This window comes from Dermacentor albipictus, chromosome 3 (assembly GCF_038994185.2).
Source record: "Dermacentor albipictus isolate Rhodes 1998 colony chromosome 3, USDA_Dalb.pri_finalv2, whole genome shotgun sequence".
NCBI classification, from domain to species: Eukaryota; Metazoa; Arthropoda; class Arachnida; order Ixodida; family Ixodidae; genus Dermacentor; species Dermacentor albipictus.
The window spans coordinates 186,074,418-186,095,311 of NC_091823.1; the positions used below are offsets into that span (position 1 = coordinate 186,074,418).

The 20,894-nt window shown below is 46.3% G+C and overlaps 1 protein-coding gene across 1 annotated transcript in view; it reads right to left on the bottom strand.

Annotated features, from left to right (window-relative positions):
* Positions 1-20,894, bottom strand: part of LOC139057673 (nitric oxide synthase-interacting protein) — a 141,639-nt gene that overhangs the window by 20,758 nt on the left and 99,987 nt on the right. The window contains exon 6 of the mRNA XM_070536371.1: positions 7,855-7,925. Within this exon, the coding sequence (XP_070392472.1) occupies positions 7,855-7,925 (71 nt within the window). The remainder of the gene's footprint in view (positions 1-7,854; positions 7,926-20,894) is intronic.

Sequence of the window (20,894 nt, forward strand, 5' to 3'; positions counted from 1 at the left end):
CATTAGGATGCATCTGAAAAGAATGATACGATCTGATTCTAAAATTGGCTAGAGCATTACTGCCTCCTTAGAGCCCTTGAAACACAAGGGCCTGGAGGCATGTGCTATGCAAAACAGATATCGCAGCGGCATCCTCTGGAATTAGGATGCTCTATGAAATTATTGGACTTTAATATAACATGTAATATAACATCATTAGGGAAACCGAGGACTGCCTTGGTGTTAAAAAGCGGTTCCTTACCAAGAAACATAGCCGGGTGAAGAGGGATGTAATAACAGTATGCAAGAGGAAAATGTTTCCTTCTCTTGGCTTCCCAGCGCTCCAACAGCACGTGGAGGACGGTCAGCCTCTCACCACATCTACCACAGGTTGGAGGTTCATGTCCAGTAAGTAGAAAATGATGGGTCCCAAATGTGTGTCCTATTCTGAGACGACAGAATAGGACATTTGTTCCCCATGATTTTGTTGCGGAGGGCCAAGAACCGAACTGTGGCTTTATCACATGCAGTTTGTTATTTATTTCTGTGTCCCACATGAGTTGCCAGTGGTTTCACAGTTTCTTTTGTAAAGGTTTCAGATCTATGACAGGGACCGAAGCCATAGCATTAACAGCATGTGATGCAATTGACGTGGCCATCTCGTCTGCCAAAACGTTACCTTCGATTCCCTTATGGCCAGGTACCCAGCATATAATGATATGCTGGTTAGTTAGATAAGCTTTGCACAGGTCGGAATAGACCTCAATAAATACGGGATTTTTGTGTTTGCAGAATGACATCAAGGTGTTAACCACACTTAGGGAGTCTGTATATTGTAACTAACAGTTACGATGGCCGTTTCTATGCAAACTAATTTATTCTGGGCAAACCTGTGCCCGTCAGCAAAAACGTCCCTTGAGCTTTGCTTCTTCTAACGTCGTTCTCTTCTTTTTCGCCTCCTGTCACGTGCCAGTCCGATTCTCGCGCACGAGCCGCCGGTCTGTCAGCACCGGCCCAGCGTTGCCTTGCGGTGCTTTTCTTGACGCTTGCGGTCTGGTGGCTCTTTGAAACGCAGTTGGGATGTGGCGGTCGTCTTGTGTTCTCGCAATGCTGGTGGCAATATATTGTTACGAGGTTAAAAACAGTGAGACGTATATTTACAGGATATTTACAATAATCGTAGCGGCTGACAAGATGGTAGACAGCGCGCGAAGTCCAGAGCGTCGTCTTCTTCCGACAAAGCTGACAACATCTTCTTCATCAGCGTGTCACATGACCCCCGGCAGCGGAAGCACCAGCTCGGTGCTAGTTAGGAAGCGGGCGAGTGATACAACTTAAGATGCGCGACATGGACCATGTCGGAGCGATGCTGAGCCACGGTGCTGGAGCACGCATACCTGGAGTTACTCTTCAGATCTGCGGTATCGCAAGTGACTAGCCGGGACCCAGTCCTGTCTCAGGTGGTCAAGGGGGTGTCTCGTGGGGATGAATTGGCTAAGCAGGCCTACAGCCACAAGGCCGCCAAGCTGAGGTTGCAGCAGGAAAGCGTATTGTGGGGTTCCAGGGTGGTGATCCCACAAAGTCTCCACTCCAGGGTCCTGCAGTTACTGCACGCGGTTCATCCTGGTGTGGAAAAGACCAAGATAGTGGCCCAGTCCCATGTTTGGTGGCCTGGCCTGGACATCGCTGACATGGTGCAGAGCTGCCCAATCTGCCAGGAGCATCAGCAGGCCTCATGTCATGTGGAAATCACCCCCTGGCCGTCCAACAGAGACCCTGGTGCCACCTACATGTGGATTTTGGGGCCCCTTTAAGGGCCATTACTTCCTGGTAGGGTTGGATGCCTTTTCAAAGTGGATGGAGGTTCTACCTGTCACCACTCCATCAGCAGGTGCGACCATTGCAGCGCTACAACAGGTCTTTGCTGCCCAGGGGTTGCTGGACATCGTCGTGTCTGACAATGTTCCTGCTTTCGCCAGCACAGAGTACCTGGCCTGGCTGACGAAAAACGAAATCCGCCACAAGTCTTTGTATTTCCCAAGTCAGCACAAGTCTTTGTATTTCAAGCTTCTCTGTCATAACGGTACTGCACCTGCACTTTATGGCTTGCCGAAGGTTCACAAGCCTAACGTCCGCCTGTGTCCAATCGTCGACTACACCCGCTCCCCTCTACAAATTGTCTGCATACCTGAACCACCTTCGGGCTCCACTCATTGGGAAGAGCTCCACCCATGTGAGCAACTCCTGTGACTTTATTGAAAAAGATTGTGACATGTCTCTAGACGACGACAAGGCGATGGTTTCGTTCGACGTGGTGTCGCTGTTTACCTCAATTCCAAATGACATGGCTGTGGAAGCATGCACTTCTGCTTTAGAATCTGACAGGACTTTGCCAGACAGGTCACCCATTGACGTTCCCGACCTCAAGGGGCTCCTCTGTTTTTGCCTTGGAAATATGTACATCTGTTTTGACAAGGTCTTCTACAGGCAAGTCCATGGTACGGCAATGGGTGCATCCATCTCTGTTACTGCTGCCAATCTTACGATGGAGTGCTTAGAATGGCGCGCTCTCGCGTCCTTCAGTCCTGGGCCAAAAGTTTTTCTGCGCTATAGGGACGAGTGTTTTTGTCTGATTCGGCGCAGCACTTTGGATTCGTTAACTGCACACCTAAACAGTAAGGAAAAGGCCATCCAATTCACAGTTGAGGCAGAGGTCGACAGCAGACTCCCTGTTTTAGACGTACTTGTCACCAGGCGCGATGGACGGCTCTCGTTCAGCATATACCGCAAGGACACACACACTGGCCACTACCTGAACTTTCAATTCGTTCCTCCTGATGCTCACAAAAAGGTCGGCTGCTGCCTCACTGCACAACCGTACGAACCGCATTTGCACCACAGCAGAAAGTCGTTCCACTGACTTGGACCACGTGCGAGGAGATCTCTCAGCAAGCAGCTGTCCCACATCTTTTTTGAGTGCTGTGGAACGCCATCTGTCCAATCCAGCTCATCCGGCTCATCGCCGACCACGAAAGCGTGCTGCCACACCTTACGTTCCTGGGATAAGCGAAACCTTGCCTCGCGTTCTACGCAGTTATGGCATTGAGCTCGCGCACGTGCCAGTGTGTAAGCTGAGGCAAGCACTCAATGGTGGTAAGGACAGGCTTCCGAGAGAATCATTTCCTGGCGTGGTCTATAAAATACCCTGCGCAGATTGCGACTACGCATACATCGGTGAACCGGGCAACTTCAAACAGAGACTGAGGCAGAATCAGAAAGATGTTGAAAAGAAACGTACAGTTTCGGATGCCCTTGCCGAGCACACGGATACAATGAGCCGTAAGATTGACTGGGATCGCTCGAGAGTTATCGGCCAAAAAAGAAACCTGAAATCGCGGCTGTATCTGGAATCGCTGGAAATACAAAAAAAAAGACACACGCTCAATCGAAATGAGGGAACCCTCCCCCCGTCATACACACGCTGCTTACGTCATGTTCTGAAGTATACATAAGCTTCCATGAACCTTCTGTCATCCCATTGTGAACAAGGCTTCCGTAGGGAAGCCGAAACATCTTTTACATTTAATCATTTTTTAGCATTTCTGTTGGTCAGTGTCCATGGTTTTATTGCTTCATATTGTGATGCAACATATCAGGGCTTATTTTTCACGGTTTTTATGTATATGGTGTTTAAGATTGTGTAATGTTTTCAATGCATTGTTCATTTGAATGCATCCCCACCACCTTGTGAAAGCCTTCAGTGACATCATCAACAATAAATCCATATGTTCCACTTATTCTGGTTGAATAAGCCGTTATATTTGTAGTGAGACACAAACACTTACAGTCCTCTTCATCGTCATCGGCACTTCTTCTTGTGCAGTGGCATTGTGTCCTTTGTTTACTGCTCTGAGAGAGCACGAGAATTAGAAAAAGAACTTTGGGGTCTTCTTAATCCCACTTTTAAAGTAGATGCGACAGCACTCCTGTATCATCCTGAATCTGCTCAACCTTAAAATAATCAGCACATGGATTAAGTCAATTAATGCGGATTAGCGGGTAGACTGGGGTTGATTAGTGACATGAGTAAGTGAGCTAATGTGAATTAGTTGGATTGGTGTGTTGAATAATTTGGATTAGAGGACTTAGCGGACCAGGTAAGGTGGATTAATGGGTCAGACCAACCTCGATACTTTTGGGGTCCCTGGCATTTGCAAATTTACAGCGCTCTCCCTCTCGACCAATCACAAAATTTAATCGTGCACAAAAAAGCGGGAAAGTTTTTAGGTGACGGACAACCTAACTGCTATAAAATGTTCTTCTTTATGCACATATTGCGCTGTTATGTTGTTTCTAGCATAAGATCGACATCTCGCAGTGATGTTAATAAGTAATTGCCTAATGCAAATTTTGTATTCCTCCAAAGGTTTTTGATACAAATATGTATATGAGGTAAGATTGTAGGAAGCAACTAAACTGAAAGAAAAAAAATCAGGGGCTATCAACTGGTTTGATGCGAAGGAAACCCAACAGCATTCTTCAATGCCTTCTCTTCCTTTGTGCTACTGTTCTGCAGCCATGGAGTACTAGCGACCACTACCGCTGCTTGTGACTTCACTAAGCTACTATCGTTACTAGGGCCCAATTGCTGTCACCTGTCGCTGAAGAGTCATTAGCAAGTGGCTCTCGCCAGTGTCTCCCTATAACCTGTGAGTCAATATAGCTGTTCCTTCTTTCTAGCTGGTCTGTTAGCAGTTGGAAGGTGGGGAGAATAAAACCCCTCTAAACCCCACCCGCAGCGCTTGACAGGTGGAGGCTGACGTCGACGCTAGACAGTTTTCAACTCCCAGCACTGCTAATGCTGCCGCGTTAAGGCTAAAATGCCATTGAAACTATAGGTACATGAAAAGCGCAGCAGATCAATCAAATTGTTTTTTTTTTAATCCGAAAGCATTACCTGCCTCATTTAGTGAAAATATGCGTGTGTGAAGCGACATTTCATGGTACCAAAAAAAAAAGAAAATGACGGACAAGCAGGCTCTCTGCTGCCCAAAGAGGCTGCCCGCTTTCCAGTAGCCTGCCCACCTGCCTGCCTGCCAGAAGATTCAAGCAAGGATGCCAGATTTGGAAAACAGCCCGTCATCGGCCGGCCAGAAAAGTGTGGCGAGGATGCATTATTTGGAGACGAGGTGCGGCCCGTCACTGGTAAGCGAGGGGAGTGGAGCACAAGGCGGTACTGCGGTGGCTACGTCTAGCCGTTGTTTTCCTCAAGAAAAAACTGCAGGGTAAGAAACTACAGGTTTATGAGCCAAGAATAAAATTAAATTTATTTATATTAACAGACTAAAATAAATTATTAGAGATAAACTTCTGGCCATAAAGAGTAATGCTTTCACATTCACAAACATAACCAGCCTTAAGTGTCCCTGCAAACCTTTTATTTCGCTTCAGCTAGTGTTGTAATCGTTAGCCTCCCATGGAAAACATTTCGCAGTGGAATGTACAGTTGGCTAAGTCCCAACATTTACAAAAAAAAAACTGCATTATGAATTCGTTTTAATGCCGATGGGAAAACGAAAATGTAGCACTAAAATAGTAAAAAATAAAAAAAGTTTGTTTTTTTCTCTGAACCCGTTTTAACCCATTTGAACCGATTCAAACGAGCACGAAATGGCAGGAACCGAATTCGGAACCAAACCCAGATCCGAACCCTAAAGGCTTGAACCCGAAGCTGAACCGAACCCGAAAAAATTCCGGTTCGGCACCCTGCCCACAGCCGAGTGTTGTCTGCACTGGGATGATGCTATCGGGATAAGTGCCGGCAGCAGGGCGCAAATGCTTAGTCTGCTTCTCACTCCAACGAGTCACCGTAACTCGAGATTAAGCAACCTCCAATACAGGAAAACCTCATTAAACCGTACCCGCTTAAACAATAGTTTTACTTTAAAAGAAGTAAAGTCAGATCCCCGACTCGGTGGCCATTGAACATAATGTGTTTTGTATCCGCATAAACCGTACCAGCTTGTTGCGTGCAGATCGGTTAACATGTAGTGTTTCCACTTTTCGTCGCGCAATCATGGCGGTGCGACGTCTTTATCGGGCGGCCCGGCAGAACAACAAGCCTCAGAAATCAACACAACGGCCTCCAAGCGCTCTGTGCGTTTGCGCGTTAAGCCACATCAACATCAACATCATTTCGGCGCCGTGCCTGGGAGCATTGTGGCATCATGCAAGCAAGAACTCGCGTCGTGCTGAAACACGGATATAAAAGACCCAGGGTGCTTATCTTATAAGAAAAATGGGCCATCGTTTGTGCTATCGAATGTGACGCGAAAAGTCGGCGCTGCCACACGTCATGGGTCTACTGTTGACTACAGGTGTGTGGCATTTGGAATGCGAAGAAGTTGCTCGGCAGCGCTGCTGCGACCACAAAGAGATGTCAGCTATGAGGTTAAATTTTTCGGCATTGTTGCCTCTGTTGTTGCCAAAGTGACGACTAGGAACAGTGATAAGGACGACACGGAAAGCAACAGCACGGGCGATTCAGGCCCAGCAGTGGCAGAAGCTGCGCGTTACGTCAGCCTTATAAATGCAATCGTCACGACGAGAACAGCACCTCACAATGAAAAGGTGCCCCGCGACTTTTGTAACAACACTGCGCCTGTGCACGGAGAATATGTAACGCCAACAAGGAATCTGCCATGCAAGTGTTTGCCGAGAAGAGGGGGCTGGCTGAAAAGCTGGCTCACAGCTTCAGCAAGTTTGAGGCTGCTGTTGTCACTGCTAGGCCGCCGCGGCATCAAACGAAAATAACACGTTTGTCGTATGAAGTAAATAAACACCATGTTTTGTCCCCTTTCAACGCACTCTCTTCGAGTTCCGTTTTTGACAGGTAAGTGGGCGATCTCATGCTAATTCGGTCAAGTAGTACTACCGTTAAGTACATACTTTTTCCGAGCTCTTGCCAACTACAGTTTAACGAGGTTTCACTGTACTAAATGCGTAGGAAGACAGCTAACATGATGCCATGCCATCTCGGCACCCTCACTCTTTGCTCAAGCAGCAGATTACCTCTGAAGCAAGGTGCACAGCTGCATATGCGCTCAGCTGCGCTTACAGCCATGCGCAGCCGCGGCCAAGACACATGCCAGAAATCGTGAGCACGTGCTTGACCATTTTCCCATGAATTCGCTCCCCTCCCCTCTTTTCCTTTGGTCATGTGGCGAGGCAGCACTCATGAAGCCACCATCTTTTTGTCTCACCCTCGTACACTTTTACTTGTCTCTAACAATCGTATCGCACTTGGACTTTATACGGAACATGATGCGGCTCCACTTCGGCGGTCACTCTTGCTGCGCCGCGTGTGATTTGAGAGGTGTGTCTGCAAGCAGCCCCTTGTAATTCAGTCATTTGACCGTCGGCGTCCGCGGAAGCTTACATTTATTGTCTCGGCATTCCTTTGCGGCAGAAACGAAATTTCGTTATATTGAAATCGCACAGGACACATTTTGGTATGTTGAGGTTTTAAATACATGGTGTTCTATGGACAAGATTTATGAAAAGTTAAATGCTTTGTTATATAGAGAATTTCATTATACTGAAGTTCGTTATATCGAGGTTTAATTGTACATAAATACCCATGGAAGTGGACGGGAAAACAGAGCTGCAGTAGCTCAATTGGTAAGAGCATTGCACGCGTAATGCTACATGGGTTCATATTCCACCTGCAGCGAGTAGCTTTTATATTGATTTATAATAGAGAAGTAATTCCCCCTATGCATTGCTTGTGGTGATTGTCTGTTGGCTTTATGTGATTATGACACTATGACGAGGAGAGATTTTAAAGACCAAAGCAAAAGCATGCAATGTACTCACGAGGTTCTCAGTGCTGCAACAGGTACAGAATTGCCAAGGATGTCATGTGTCACAGCACACATGTATCGAGCCTGAAAAGAAAAAAAAATTGCAACACAGCCAAAGGAAGTCGAGATTAAAATGTACAGGAATGTGTTATTTGTAAAAACACATGGTGTTCGAGACATCACTTGCTGGATCATGGATTACATCAAGAAAAGTGAATTTCTTAAGAAATAATAAAGAAACTGCAAAAACATTTATTTTATAACCCCCAAGCTTTGCAGCCCGACCGGCTCCTTTGGTTGTGCAAAGGCTGCTATTTCTACTAAATATAAGTTTGGTATAATGGGGAGTTCCTTGGGACATTGGCAAATGTAGCTGACAATTGCAGTGTGACACTTAGGCTGTGTTTGTTCCACCCACATTTATTACTGCCCACAGGTTTGCGTAATAGTCTACCCATTTTAAAAAGGTTGACATTGGCGGCATTTCTAGTTAAGCCAGGGCTTTGTGCTAACGTTTATGCCACTCATCAAACACAATCATATACGCTCTAGAGCACTCAAGTATGCAATTTATTGCAAAAGCCTTTATGTGCCTTATTTCTGCCAAATACAAGCTTTGTTTAACAGTGTCCCTTCGATCCACTGGGAAACATAGCGTAAATGGACATATAATGCTTGCAAGCACTAGGTAAATTATTTTTTCACAAGAGCTGTATTTATTCCACATGAATTTAACTATGCACGCAGATTTGACAGCCTTTCTCCTTCATGTTTGCTAAATTTGATCTTCATGGCATATGTAGTTACGCCAAGGCAATGGGCTAAATTTTATGCTGCATGTAAAACACAATAAAAGAATGCTCCGGAATGCATGAACACAATTTACTGCAAAGACTGCAATTAAACCATGCACTTCATACTTTGCCTACAGATTAACCATAATGTGGTCCTTATATTCTTTAGATTAAACAAGGTACCGTACTTATGGCATGATTTGTGTGCCAAGTGCACAAGGAAAATAACAAAGGTTTAGCGAAAGGAGGACAAGCGCTAGAGCTGATCGACAACCGGATTTATTGGCCAAGAACACACAGCTATATACATAAACAAGGTGATAGGGTTATCACACACTGCATCCAAGACGGATGTCACATGGGTAGGTCTATCAACTATTAGTAAAAGCTTCCAAAAACTCTGGCCATAAAACCCGACTACATTAGGGGTTGTTTTTTCTATTTTCTTCTTTATTTTTTTGCACTCCTTATCGCGTAAACCCACTGATGGTTGACTTGTGCACCTGTCACCTCGATCATGACGCCTATCCAGCCCATTTGCCTCTTCAAAACGATGCTTACAGCTGTTGCAGTGCAACAATAAGTTAGATGTTCTAAGTTCCTGGCAAATCACTTAGACCAGCTCAGCCAAATTGCTATTCTTATTCAGTGGCTTGTTTAGTTCACCAAGGTCAGAACCCCCATGCCGCACCACAATAAGGAAAAAATGAGGGTTCAGTGACTATTTTACCCTTTATTCAGGAAAAACATAAGACGTAACATTAAGAGACAGGAAGACAGCAGCGTGGATCAAAGAGCAAACAGGGATAGCCGATATTATAATTCACATTAAGAGAAAAAAATGGAGCCGGGCAGGTCATGTACTGCATAGGTCAGAACCGGTGGATCATTAGGGTTACAGAATGGCACGCTGCTACGCCAAACAGCTATCAAGCGAGCGATGGCTCAACCGTTGCGCCTCATTCGATGAATGTACCGGCCTGCATAAGCTGTGGTAGATACAGCCATAGTTAGCAAACGAAAGTCGATCAACAACATCAGCAATGTCATGCTGGCCACCGGGGACTTGGCCCGGGGCAGGGCCCGACCCAACCCGGGGCAGAGCCCGACCCAGCCCGGCCCAGCCCAGCCCCAGCCCCAGCCCCAACCCCAACCCCAACCCCAACCTTAACCCCAACCTTAACCCCAACTTTAACCCCAACCGCCCAGCCCAGCCCAGCCCAGCCCAGCCCAGCCCAGCCCAGCCCCAGCCCCAGCGCAACCCCACATCTAGCCCTAGTCCTAGCCCAGCCCCAGCACAGTTATTTTCCAAGTTATTTACATACGTGTTCTGTACTCCTTGATTACGTAATGCCGCTATGACTGTTGGTGTCTCTACTGAATCAAATCCCTTTTCGTAATCTATGAAAGCCATACAGAGAGGCTTATTATACTCTGCAGATTTCTTGATAACCTGATTAATAACATGGATGTGATTCATTGTAGAGTATCCCTGCCTAAAGCCAGCCTGTACCCTTGGTTGACTAAAGTCCAGTATTGCCCTTACTCTATTGGAGATTATTTTGGTAAATATTTTATATAATACTGGGAGTAAGCTAATCAGCCTATAATATTTCAATTCTTTAACGTCTCCCTTTTTGTGGATTAGTACAATGCTTGCATTCTTCCAGTTTTCTGGGAAACTTGCAGTCGATAGACACTTCGTATAAAGAGCCGCCAGTTTTTCAAGCATTATGTCTCCTCCAGCTTTGATTAAATCGACTGTTATTCCTTCTCCTGCTGCTCTTCCTCGTTACATGTTTTGCAAGGCCCTTCTGATTTCATCGCTAGTTATAGGAGGAGTTCCTCTATCCTGTTCATTACTGTTTCTAATCGAGGTATCCTGACTCCTCTGGGTACTGTACAGGTTAGTATAGAATTCTTCCGCTGCTTTTACTATGTATTCGAGATTGCTGATGATATTACCTGCATATTTTTCAGTGCATACATCTTGGTTTGTCCTATGCCAAGTTTCTTTCTCACTGATTTCAGGCTGCGTCCATTCTTTACGGCTTCTTCAGCCTTTCTCACATTATATTTTCGAATATCACTTATTTTCACCTTGTTGATCAGTTTTGCAGTTTTGACAGTTCCGCGAATTCTATTTTATCTCTTCAATTGGACACTTTCATTTTTGTCATTTCTTTATTAGGTCCTTTGCTACTTGGGAGAGCTTGCCTACTGGTTGCCTTGGGGCCTTACCTCCCACTTCAATTGCTGCCTCTCAAGCCAACCTAGTTACAGTTTCATTCATTAGCTCTATGTCATCATCATCCTTCTGTTTTAAGGCTGAATTTTGTTTGCACGTACCAGCCTGAATTTGTGTGCTTTTACCCTTGCTGCCTCTAGGTTGATCTGTTTCTTCTTGACCAATTTTGCTCTTTCTCTCTTCAAATTGAGGTGAATCCTAGCCCTCATTAACCTATGATCACTACACTTTACCGTACCTATCACGTCTACATCCTGCACTACGCTGGGATCAGCAAAAAGTATGAAGTCAATTTCATTTCTTGTTTCAACATTAGGGCTTCTCCAGGTCCACTTTCTGTTGCTACACTTCCTGAAAAAGGTGTTCATTATTCGAAGTTTATTCCTTTCTGCGAATTTTAACACTATCTCTCCTCTAGCGTTCCCACAATCGAAGCAGTAGTTGCCAATTGCTTGCTCACCAGTCTGCTTTTTCCTGACTTTCGCATTGAAGTAGCCCGTTACTACAGTATACTGAGTTTGCACTTTTCTCATTGCATTCAACATTTTCATAAAACTTATCTACTTCCTCATCGTCGTGACTGGATGTCGGAGCGTAGGCTTCTACTACCTTTAATCTATACCTCTTATTAAGTTTGATTATGACTACAGCTACCTTCTCATTAATGCTGTAGAATTCGTCAATGTTGCCCGCTGTCCTTATGGATTAGGAATACCACGTATTGCTTCTTGTCTAGGAGACCTCTATAGCAGTGGACATGTCTGTTATTCAGCAATGTATAAGCCTCACTAGTTCCTTTAATCTCAGTAAGGCCGATGACATCCCAGCACCATAGCCACTAAACAACCACAGCGAGTGTGTAGTAATTTACTTAACATACCAAGTATGCATCGTGATCATGTCTTACCTACATGCAGATGCTTGTGTAACAATTTTGACCATGTGCGGGACACCATCACCATCGTGTTAATTAAGATAAATTCAGGCACTCGAATCCACTACCTTCACAGGAGTCGAACTTTCGAGCTTATGTGGGAGTCAAACCCCCGACTTTTGGTGTTAAGGTCAAGTTTATTAGGGCACAGTTAATTAAAATTAAGTTAATTAGGACACTCAAGCCCTCAACCTTCGGTTGGAGTCAGACCTGCCACCTTTGGAGTTAATTAAGCAAGGTTAATTAGGGTGCAGTTAATTAAGGCACTCGAACCTGCAACCACTGGTGAGAAAAAACAAGTACAGTCGAACCTCGATATATCGAACAGCGCGGTGATCGCAAAATAGTTCGATATAGCCAGAATTCGATATATAAAATCACGTAGAAAACGCGTCAAAAACTAGCACAAATCAATCAATGAACCAATCGTGGCGCAATAGATACTCGCACGAAGCTTCAAACAAAATATTTATTTCGTTCGCTGAAAGTACTGAAGCAGCGTAGCCTGCTTCATATTGGCAACCGCGTGCTTGACCACGGCGTCCTCAACATAGTCCAAACGGTTCACAAGAGACGGTCCAGTGCCTTCTATTGCGCCGCACTAGCGGCGTACAACGGCCAAAGCAGCTACATCCTCAGTTGCAGTCGGGAGCGGGGCAACATCAGCGCTTGCTGGATCATCCTCGGCAGCATCTTCGTTTGGCCGCTCAGCAGTCACTTCTGCCGCGATCTCCACGTCTGTTGACTCCGCCACTGTTCCGGTGCTGTCGTCAGCGCCAACGAAGTCCTCAATGCACATGCTGTGTGGCCCAGCACCGACAAAGCGCTCCAACTGACTCCACGGCCGCCTCGATCACGCGCGCATGGCGGGGGCGCGGGCGCGCGTGATTGAGGCGGCCGGGCTGGCTTACGGCCGGGGATCGCGCGCTGTAAAGCGCGCGAAGCGCGCGCTCCCCTCGAGACCGGCCGTGGCTGGCTCCAAGCCGCCACGTGTGTACGCCGCTACGTTCAAATGGCGCCCTCGGCGCAACCGATGTGGGAGCTCTCGTACGCAGCAGTCTGGAACGCCCATCGCGCCGCCGCTATCTTCGAGAGTGTTGCGGGAAAGCTCGCCTCCTGTCAACAGAGCGCACTTGGTCTGGGGCGGCGGAGTTCGATATATCCATTTTACATCCGGCCCCGTTCGAAATAAATTAAAAATGCATGCGATTTTCCACGTGATATAGAAAGTGTTCGATATACACAATAATTCGATATATCCGTGTTCGATATATCGAGGTTTGACTGTAATAAGAATAACAGCGCATTCGAATGAGAATGTCAAGTAATTTGATTAATTTATCTCGAGTGTGCAGGCTTTCACCTTCATCCTCTTTGGCGTATGCTAAAGTGACCCTCAATTTTATTGTATTCCTTTTACACATTCTTTAGACATTTTGCATATTCAAGAAGCCTTTGGGTGCAGCCTTCCGCGTCAGGTTTACCAAAGTGGTGCATTTGCTTACATCCACATCTACAGCCACTAACTTTGTTAGCTTCAAATATTGTGGGAACAGTGCATTGCTGACATGAAACAACGGCAAAATATAGCAGAACATACATATATGCGCATACGAGTTGCATCATTCCACCCAACGACAAGTCAATATGAGCGGCCCTTAAACAGTGGCACTGTGAACCAGATATATATACAGTCAAACCTTGATATATAGAACACGGATATATTGAGTTATTGCGTATATCGAACACTTTCTATACCATCCAGAAAATCACATGCATTTTAATTTTTTATTTCGAACGGGCTCGGACGTAAAATGGACATATCGAACTCCGCCACACCAGACCACGTGCGCTCTGGTGACAGGCAGTGAGCTTTCCCGCAACAGCCTCGAAGAGGGCGGTGGCACGATGGGCGTTCCTGACTGCTGCGCACTATAGCTGCACAGATCGATTGCTCCGAGGACGGCATTTGAACGTAGCAGCATACGCATGCAGCGGCTAGGCTAGTTTGACAACTTCAACTACCCTTTGCACAATGTTGGCAAACCTTTGCACTTGTCGCACTGACTCCTCCTCGGTGCCGTGCTCTGTGCCTGCCACGCTTCGCGAGGACTGGCGGTTTGCATACACAAAGACGTGCGTCAGTGCGCACTCACTGTGCTCACTCATAGGCGCCTTGGCAGATGCCACTTAATACTTCGTTACTGACACTGTTTCAAAATGCTTCGATTGACAGACGTGGAGATCGCAGCAGACGTAGCGGCCAAACAAAGATGCTGCCAAGGTTTATCCCGCAAGCACTGATGTTGCCCCGCTCCCGACTTAACTGAGGCTGTAGCTGCTTTGGCCCTTCTATGCTGCAAGAGGTCACCAGCCTATCGCTTGTGGATCGTTTATACCATGCTGAGGACTCCATGTTTAAGTACACGGCCGCCAATAAGAACCAGGCTACACTGCTGCAGCACTTTCAGCCAAATATATAGGTACTTTGTGTGAGGCTTCAAGTACGAATTACCTGCACCACGATTGAAGCGTGATCGGGGATCGTTGTTCGGAGCGCGCATTCAGTTGCGCAGTGTGCAATTGGTCAAGGCCACCCCGACTTCGCACGGCTGACAAAGTCGGCACTGCCTAGGCTGATTTCATGCAGTGCAATTGACCGCGTGCTCACGGCAGACGACGTTGGCGCGACCTAGGTCAATTGCGTGTGCCGCAACCGATCGCATGCTCGGAACAACGATCCCTGATCGTGTCCTTGGTTCATTGACTGATTTGCATACGTTTTTTACGCATCCTTTATGTGATTTTATATATTAAATTCTGGCTATATCAAACTATTTCGCGATCACCGCGCTGTTCGATATTGCTACGGAACAGCCGCCACAGTGTGGCTGCACTGAGGAGGACGAAGACGACGTGTGTCGCAGAGTGAGGTGGTAGGCGAATAAAATCTATGCAGCTCAGATGGCTTGGAGGCGGGTCCACAGGGTCGGCAAGAAGAGGCAACTCAAGGCGAAGTGAGCCGGCCGAACAGACAATGAGGGCAGAATGATGGGCAAAAAAATCCAGACCGAGAACGAGTTTGTGAGGGCAATGCTCGATGAGTCGGGCAGAAGGTGAGTCGGGCAGAAGACATGCCAACAATAGTGACAGTCCCTCCGTCGGCGACTTGTACAACTCAGTTTGGGGCGGGCGTCAGAACTTTCTTGAGCCGACGGCGAAGAGCAGCACTCATAATGGACACATGCGCCCCGGTGTCAATCAATGCGCACACAGGAACATTGTCGACGAGAACGTCCAAAAGATTCTTGTTCATGGGTAAGGTGAAGCGAGGATTTCGTGCCAATGTCGTCAATGCAGCTTCACCTCCAGAAGCTGCACTGTCTAGTTTTCCGGTCGAGGGTGCGGTGAGTAGGTCGGAGAAGAAGCACGGCGTGACGGGGGCGAGCGAGATTGGCGGCGGGAGGGAGAAGGCGAGCAAGAGTAGCGGGGTCGTGTCAAAGGTGTCGCAGGGTCAGATGATGGTGCGGGCATAGAAGGGGCGAAGGAAAAGGATGCGCTAGAGGGGCGAGGGGAGTAATCAGGAAAATAGCGCGACGGAGAAGTTCAGCGGCTGCTGCAGTGGCGAGCGACATGTCCAATGCGTCGGCAGTTAAAACAGATCGGCTTGTCGTCCACGGTTCCCCATTCGGAGGGGTTGCGCTGTCCATAGAAGGAGTAAGAAGAGCGGGGTGGGGACGTGTGTGGAGACAAAGGTTCCGAGCGTACGGAACGAATGGATCGCACGCCGACGTTGGACAACTCTTGATGGACAACAGCCTGGATCAAGGAGATTGTCACCGGAGAATTATCAGGTAACGGGAATTAAGGGGCCGCTGGTTGTGCCGCTTCGACCTCACGACGAATGATGCGAGTCAAGTTGTCACATCGCGACGGCTGGTGGAAGAAGTCATCACAGGATGACGTAGCAGGTGTGTTGGGAAGTCGCGTAATGTGCTGGGATACCCGGCGGCTTTTAGCATGCTCAAGACGGTGGCACTCCTTGAGGATGGTATCGATGCTGGTGATGTTCGTAAACACCAGTAAATTGAAGGCATCGTCAGCAATGCCTTTGAGGACGTGATTAACCTTATCGTCCTCAGTCATGTTCGGGTCAGCCTTGGCACAAAGGGCCAACACGTCGAGAATGTACGACACTTAGGACTCGGTCAACGTCGGTACACGTGTGGCAAGGGCTTTCTTGGCGTTGACTTGTCGACCAAACGGATTGCCAAAAAGGTTGCGTAGCTTGTCTTTGAAGCGATCCCAGCTCGAGATCTCCTCTTCGTGAGTCTGGAACCATGCCAATGGCGCTCCGTCAAGGTAGAAAACTATGTTGGCAAGCATAATAGTCTGATCCCGCCTGTGACTGGTGCTGACACGTTCGTATAAGCGGAGCCAGTCGTCAACATCAGGACTGCCGACTCCGTTGAAAACACTAGGATCCCGAGGTGGGGAAACGGCGACGTAGGTCGGGGCTGCAGGCGGAGACAGTTGTGTAGATGAAGTGCCGCCAGCAGGAGTCGAAGTTGCATTGTCGCCGTTGCGACCGCTGCGAAGCTCTATGACGGGTACGGGGAACGTCCACCTCCACCAAATTAATGTTACGGGAAGCTGAAGCCGAATACTATTTACAATTTACAGGTAAGCTCACGGAAGCCAAAATGGCGACGCTATATCAAGTCGGCACACACGTCGTCTTCGTCCTCCTCAGTGCAGCCACACTGTGGCAGCTGTTCTGTAGCAATATATTGAGGTTCGACTGTATCTATATTCCAGCCATGCTATTATTACCGATTATCACTATGCTTTAACTTCATCATACTTCCAGTTTGCACATTTGATAAAGTATTATTAGAGAAAACTGCTCACACCAATGCTCAAGTATAGGCTGTGTAGTTCTCTCGTGAAAACGGAAATGCCGTTGCTGGTAATGTTGGTAAGTGAGCAATTTGTTAACTTAAAAAAGAACAAATAGGAATGGTTAAACATTCTTAAGAAAAGCTTACCAAGGCAGCTGGCAAACAAGCACTATTGGGCAGTAACTTGTCACCGGAGTGGGTCCCTTATCTTGCTTCAAGATCAGAACAATGACAGCATCTTTCCATGCAGGTACCCAGCAGTGCAATAATATTGAAAAATGTGAGCTGCGTCACTGGAGTATCAATGTGGAGCTCACCGTGCAAAGCTGTTACAGTTCTTCAAGGTGGCTTCTGGCTTGACAATGGTAAAAGAATGATTGGACCGTTTGTTTAGAATAATGTCTAGACTTACGGTCGAGTGTCTCGCCGTTATGTTTCTGTTCCGCTGTACTACATGTGTGTTCATATAAAGAAAAGGTTTGTGCTGTGTGTCTAAAAGAGGGAAATCATTAGCCAAGAGAACTTTTTCTGGCCACTGTGATGCATGGTTTGAAAATTTTTGAGCACTCCAGGGAGCTGCATTATTACTTCGTTACCCGAGACGCTAATGGACCAAGGGATGTGTCTGCCGCCAAGGCACTAGATGCCCACTTGCGGTCGTTTTGAGCATCTCTGCCCAACCAGAGGCCCTAAGCTTTCAGGCCGGTTGGCTCTTCTTGCTGGGTGGCGGAGCAGGCTGCTTCTGCTCAGAAGGGCCTACCACCAGTTCACTGTGAGTGGCATAAGGTGCTCCCTGCATAGATGAGACATCCCTACATGCCTGTTTGAGTGAGATGTTTTCTTTTACCCTGACTTACACAAGACCAACAATGTGCTCAGTGCCCACAGTCTGCACAGTCAGGTGTGCTCTGCCATACCACTGAAATAAGCTGGTGGGCCTATATTTGAAAGATTATAGGCCCATTAGCTTACTCCCAGTATTATATAAAATATTCACAAAGATAATTTGCAATACCTGGACTTTAGCCAACCAAGAGAACAGGCTGGCTTCAGGAAGAGATATTCTACAATGGATCACATCCGCGTCATTATCAGGTAATCGAGAAATGCACAGAGTATAATAAGCCTCTCTAATGGCTTTCATAGATTACGAAAAGGCATTTCATTGAGTAGAGATACCAGCAGTCATAGAGGCATTACGTAATCAAGGAGTACAGAACGCTTACGTAAATACATTGGAAAATATCTACAGAGGTTCTAGAGCTACCTTAATGCTACACAAGAACATCAGGAAGATAGCTATAAAGAAAGGGGTCAGACAAGGAGACACAATCTTTCCCATGCTATTCACTACATGCTTGGATGAAGTATTCGAGCTACGAAATTGGGAAGGCTTAGGAGCAAGGACGATGGCGAATATTTCGGCAACCTTTGGTTTGCCGATGACATTGTTCTATACAGCAATACTGCAGACGAGTTACAGCAAATGATTGAGGACCTTAACAGAGAGAGTGCAAGAGTGGGGTTGAAGATTAATATGTAGAAGACAAAGATAATGATGAATAGCCGGGCAAGGGAACGAGAGTTCATGATCGCCAGTCAGCCTCTAGAGTCTGTGGAGTATGCTTACACAGGTCAATTAATCACAGGGAACCCTGATCATGAGAAGGAAATTCATAGAAGAATGAAAATGGGTTGGATCGCACATGGCAGACATTGTCAGCTCCTGAGTGGAAGCTTACCGTTATCACTGAAAAAGAAGGTGTACAATCAGTGCATTTTACTGGTACTGACATATGGGGCAGAGACTTAGAGACTGACAAAGAAGCTTGAAAACAAGTTAAGGACCGCGCAAAGAGCGATAGAACGAAGAATGCTAAGCATAACGTTAAGAGACGGAAAGAGAGTGGATTGGATCAGAGAGCAAACTGGTAGAGCCGATATTCTAATTGACATTAAGAGAAAAAAATGGAGCTGGGCAGGTCATGTAACGCGGAGGTTAGATGATCGTTGGACCATTATGGTTACAGAATGGGTACGAAAAGAAGGGAAGCAGAGTCGAGGGCAGAAGACAAGGTAGGGCGATGAAATTAGGAAATTCGCGGATGCTAGTTCTTCTGCAAATTGATACCACGCCTTCTAATATCAAGCATTCGTTCTAGCAGTTAAAAAATCATTTAGTAAATGATTTTTTACTACCCAAAAAGTACCTCTTTTCCCACAGACAGGAAAGAGTTAAGTCAACCAATTCTTGTTCTGGTGCCACTCTTTGCATGCTGTTCATGGAATAGTGTTGGCTTATGGAGATTAGGATGTTATAAAAAAACAGCAAGTTTGGGCAATTTTTCATACTGGTCCTTGTTATGGACCTCGAGGAGGAGGTCACCACTGGCCATTTTTGCGGCTTTGTATTCGCATCCAAGTGTGTCAGCGAGACATATTGCAACAAAGGGTGAAAGGTTCTAACCATCTTTCCAGGATTCTCCATATGTATAATATGGAAACATGCAAAGGTTTGTTGCTGTTGAAAAAAAAAGCTAAAAACGTATCAGTGTGTCTTCTCTTTGAAACAGGACGATCAGACAGTTTCGGAAAGGTTGATGATGCCATCAAGCCCCATTAATTTCGGCAGTGATGCCCCCTTGCACACCACCAAGCACAACAAGGAGACGCAAGAAGTGGAGGCCTATTCTGTAAGTGTCCACCTAGTGGACATGTCCATTTCGTCTGCTACTGAAGTGCTGATTGGCTATGGGTGCCTGTGTCCTTCTGACGCGTAAACCAGCCCAGCCAATTCGAACTCCAGAAGCATACAAAATGGACATGTCCACTAGCTCCACACTTACAGAATATCCCCCCTCAAGGAATAGCAGACGCTAGCTCTATATAGCTACTATAATCTAACATACCCAAGGCTGGATTCTACACTAGGTTAAAGGGACACTAGAGGCAAATATTAAGTCAAGCTTAAGGGACAGATTCGTGCTTGAGAATCTCTAAGGCATCAATATTATCGCAAACAGAACCTTAATAATCGAGAAATTGAGGTAAATGCCGGACATCATTATCCTTCATCCGCTCATACTAACCGCTGAAGTGCCAGAAAACAAAGTCAACAGATTTTTGGATAACAAACTCAGATTAATGCAACATCACATGTGTTAGTCTTATGAGCTGCGAAGCAATAAGCCATTGCTACCTTTTACATCATCTCATTCTAAGCTGATGAAATGAGCCATGGCCAAATCATGCTATCACAATACGCTTAACAAATCTTGCGTGCACTCCATGCTAGAAAGCTTCAATCATCAAACTGATTGTCTTGTAAAGGCTGGTTATCCCAAGCAGCTGCTAGTGTCAGTGTCAGAAACTATCCTCAGTAGTTTGAGCAAAAACAGAAACGGAGAACGGGTAGATTCGATGACACGAAAGGAAAAAGAACAAACCACTGTAGTGCCTTATATTCGTCATGTCTCCCACATAATAAGAAGGACAGCTAAAAGAATATGTGTCAAAGTCATTTTCTCGGCTCTGGATAAGCTTAGGAAGATGTGCAAAATAATTATTACCAATTTCGTTCCAAGAGAGTGCAACATCAAACATGAAAATCAATTCATCTCTTGTAAAGAGGGTGTTGTCTATGCCATTCCCTAGTCATGTGGTAGGCTTTATGTTGGCCAAACGGGGAGATGCCTTAATGAATGCCTGAAGGAGTGCAACAACAATGTGCATAATACTGTAGAAGGGCATCTTGGCATCCACTGTAGGGACTGCGACAGCAAGGCTTGCCACCCTGACTTTGCTCGAACACACGTTTAAGTAACCAATTAACACGTGAAATCATCGAAGCAGCGCACATCACCTGGTCAAAAGATGCATGCATCAGTAGCCCCTCCTTATCGATTTCGTCCAAAGAACTAGCATTCTAAGCGGGGGGGATATGATGATTACAGTTATCTCCCTTGATCAGAATGGCATGTATGCTTGACTGTGAATTTATGAATGTTTTTTTGTTCTCCTGTCGTTTGGAGCTGTTATATATTCTTCGTTCCAACTTCAGTTGCAAACTTCAGTTGCAAGTCAGTGCACTCTGTGTCATGTCTCCCTCGTTGTCCCTGTCAAAATACCTAGTGTTCTGTTTAAAATGATTAGAGATTCCCCCGGAAAATTCAAGTA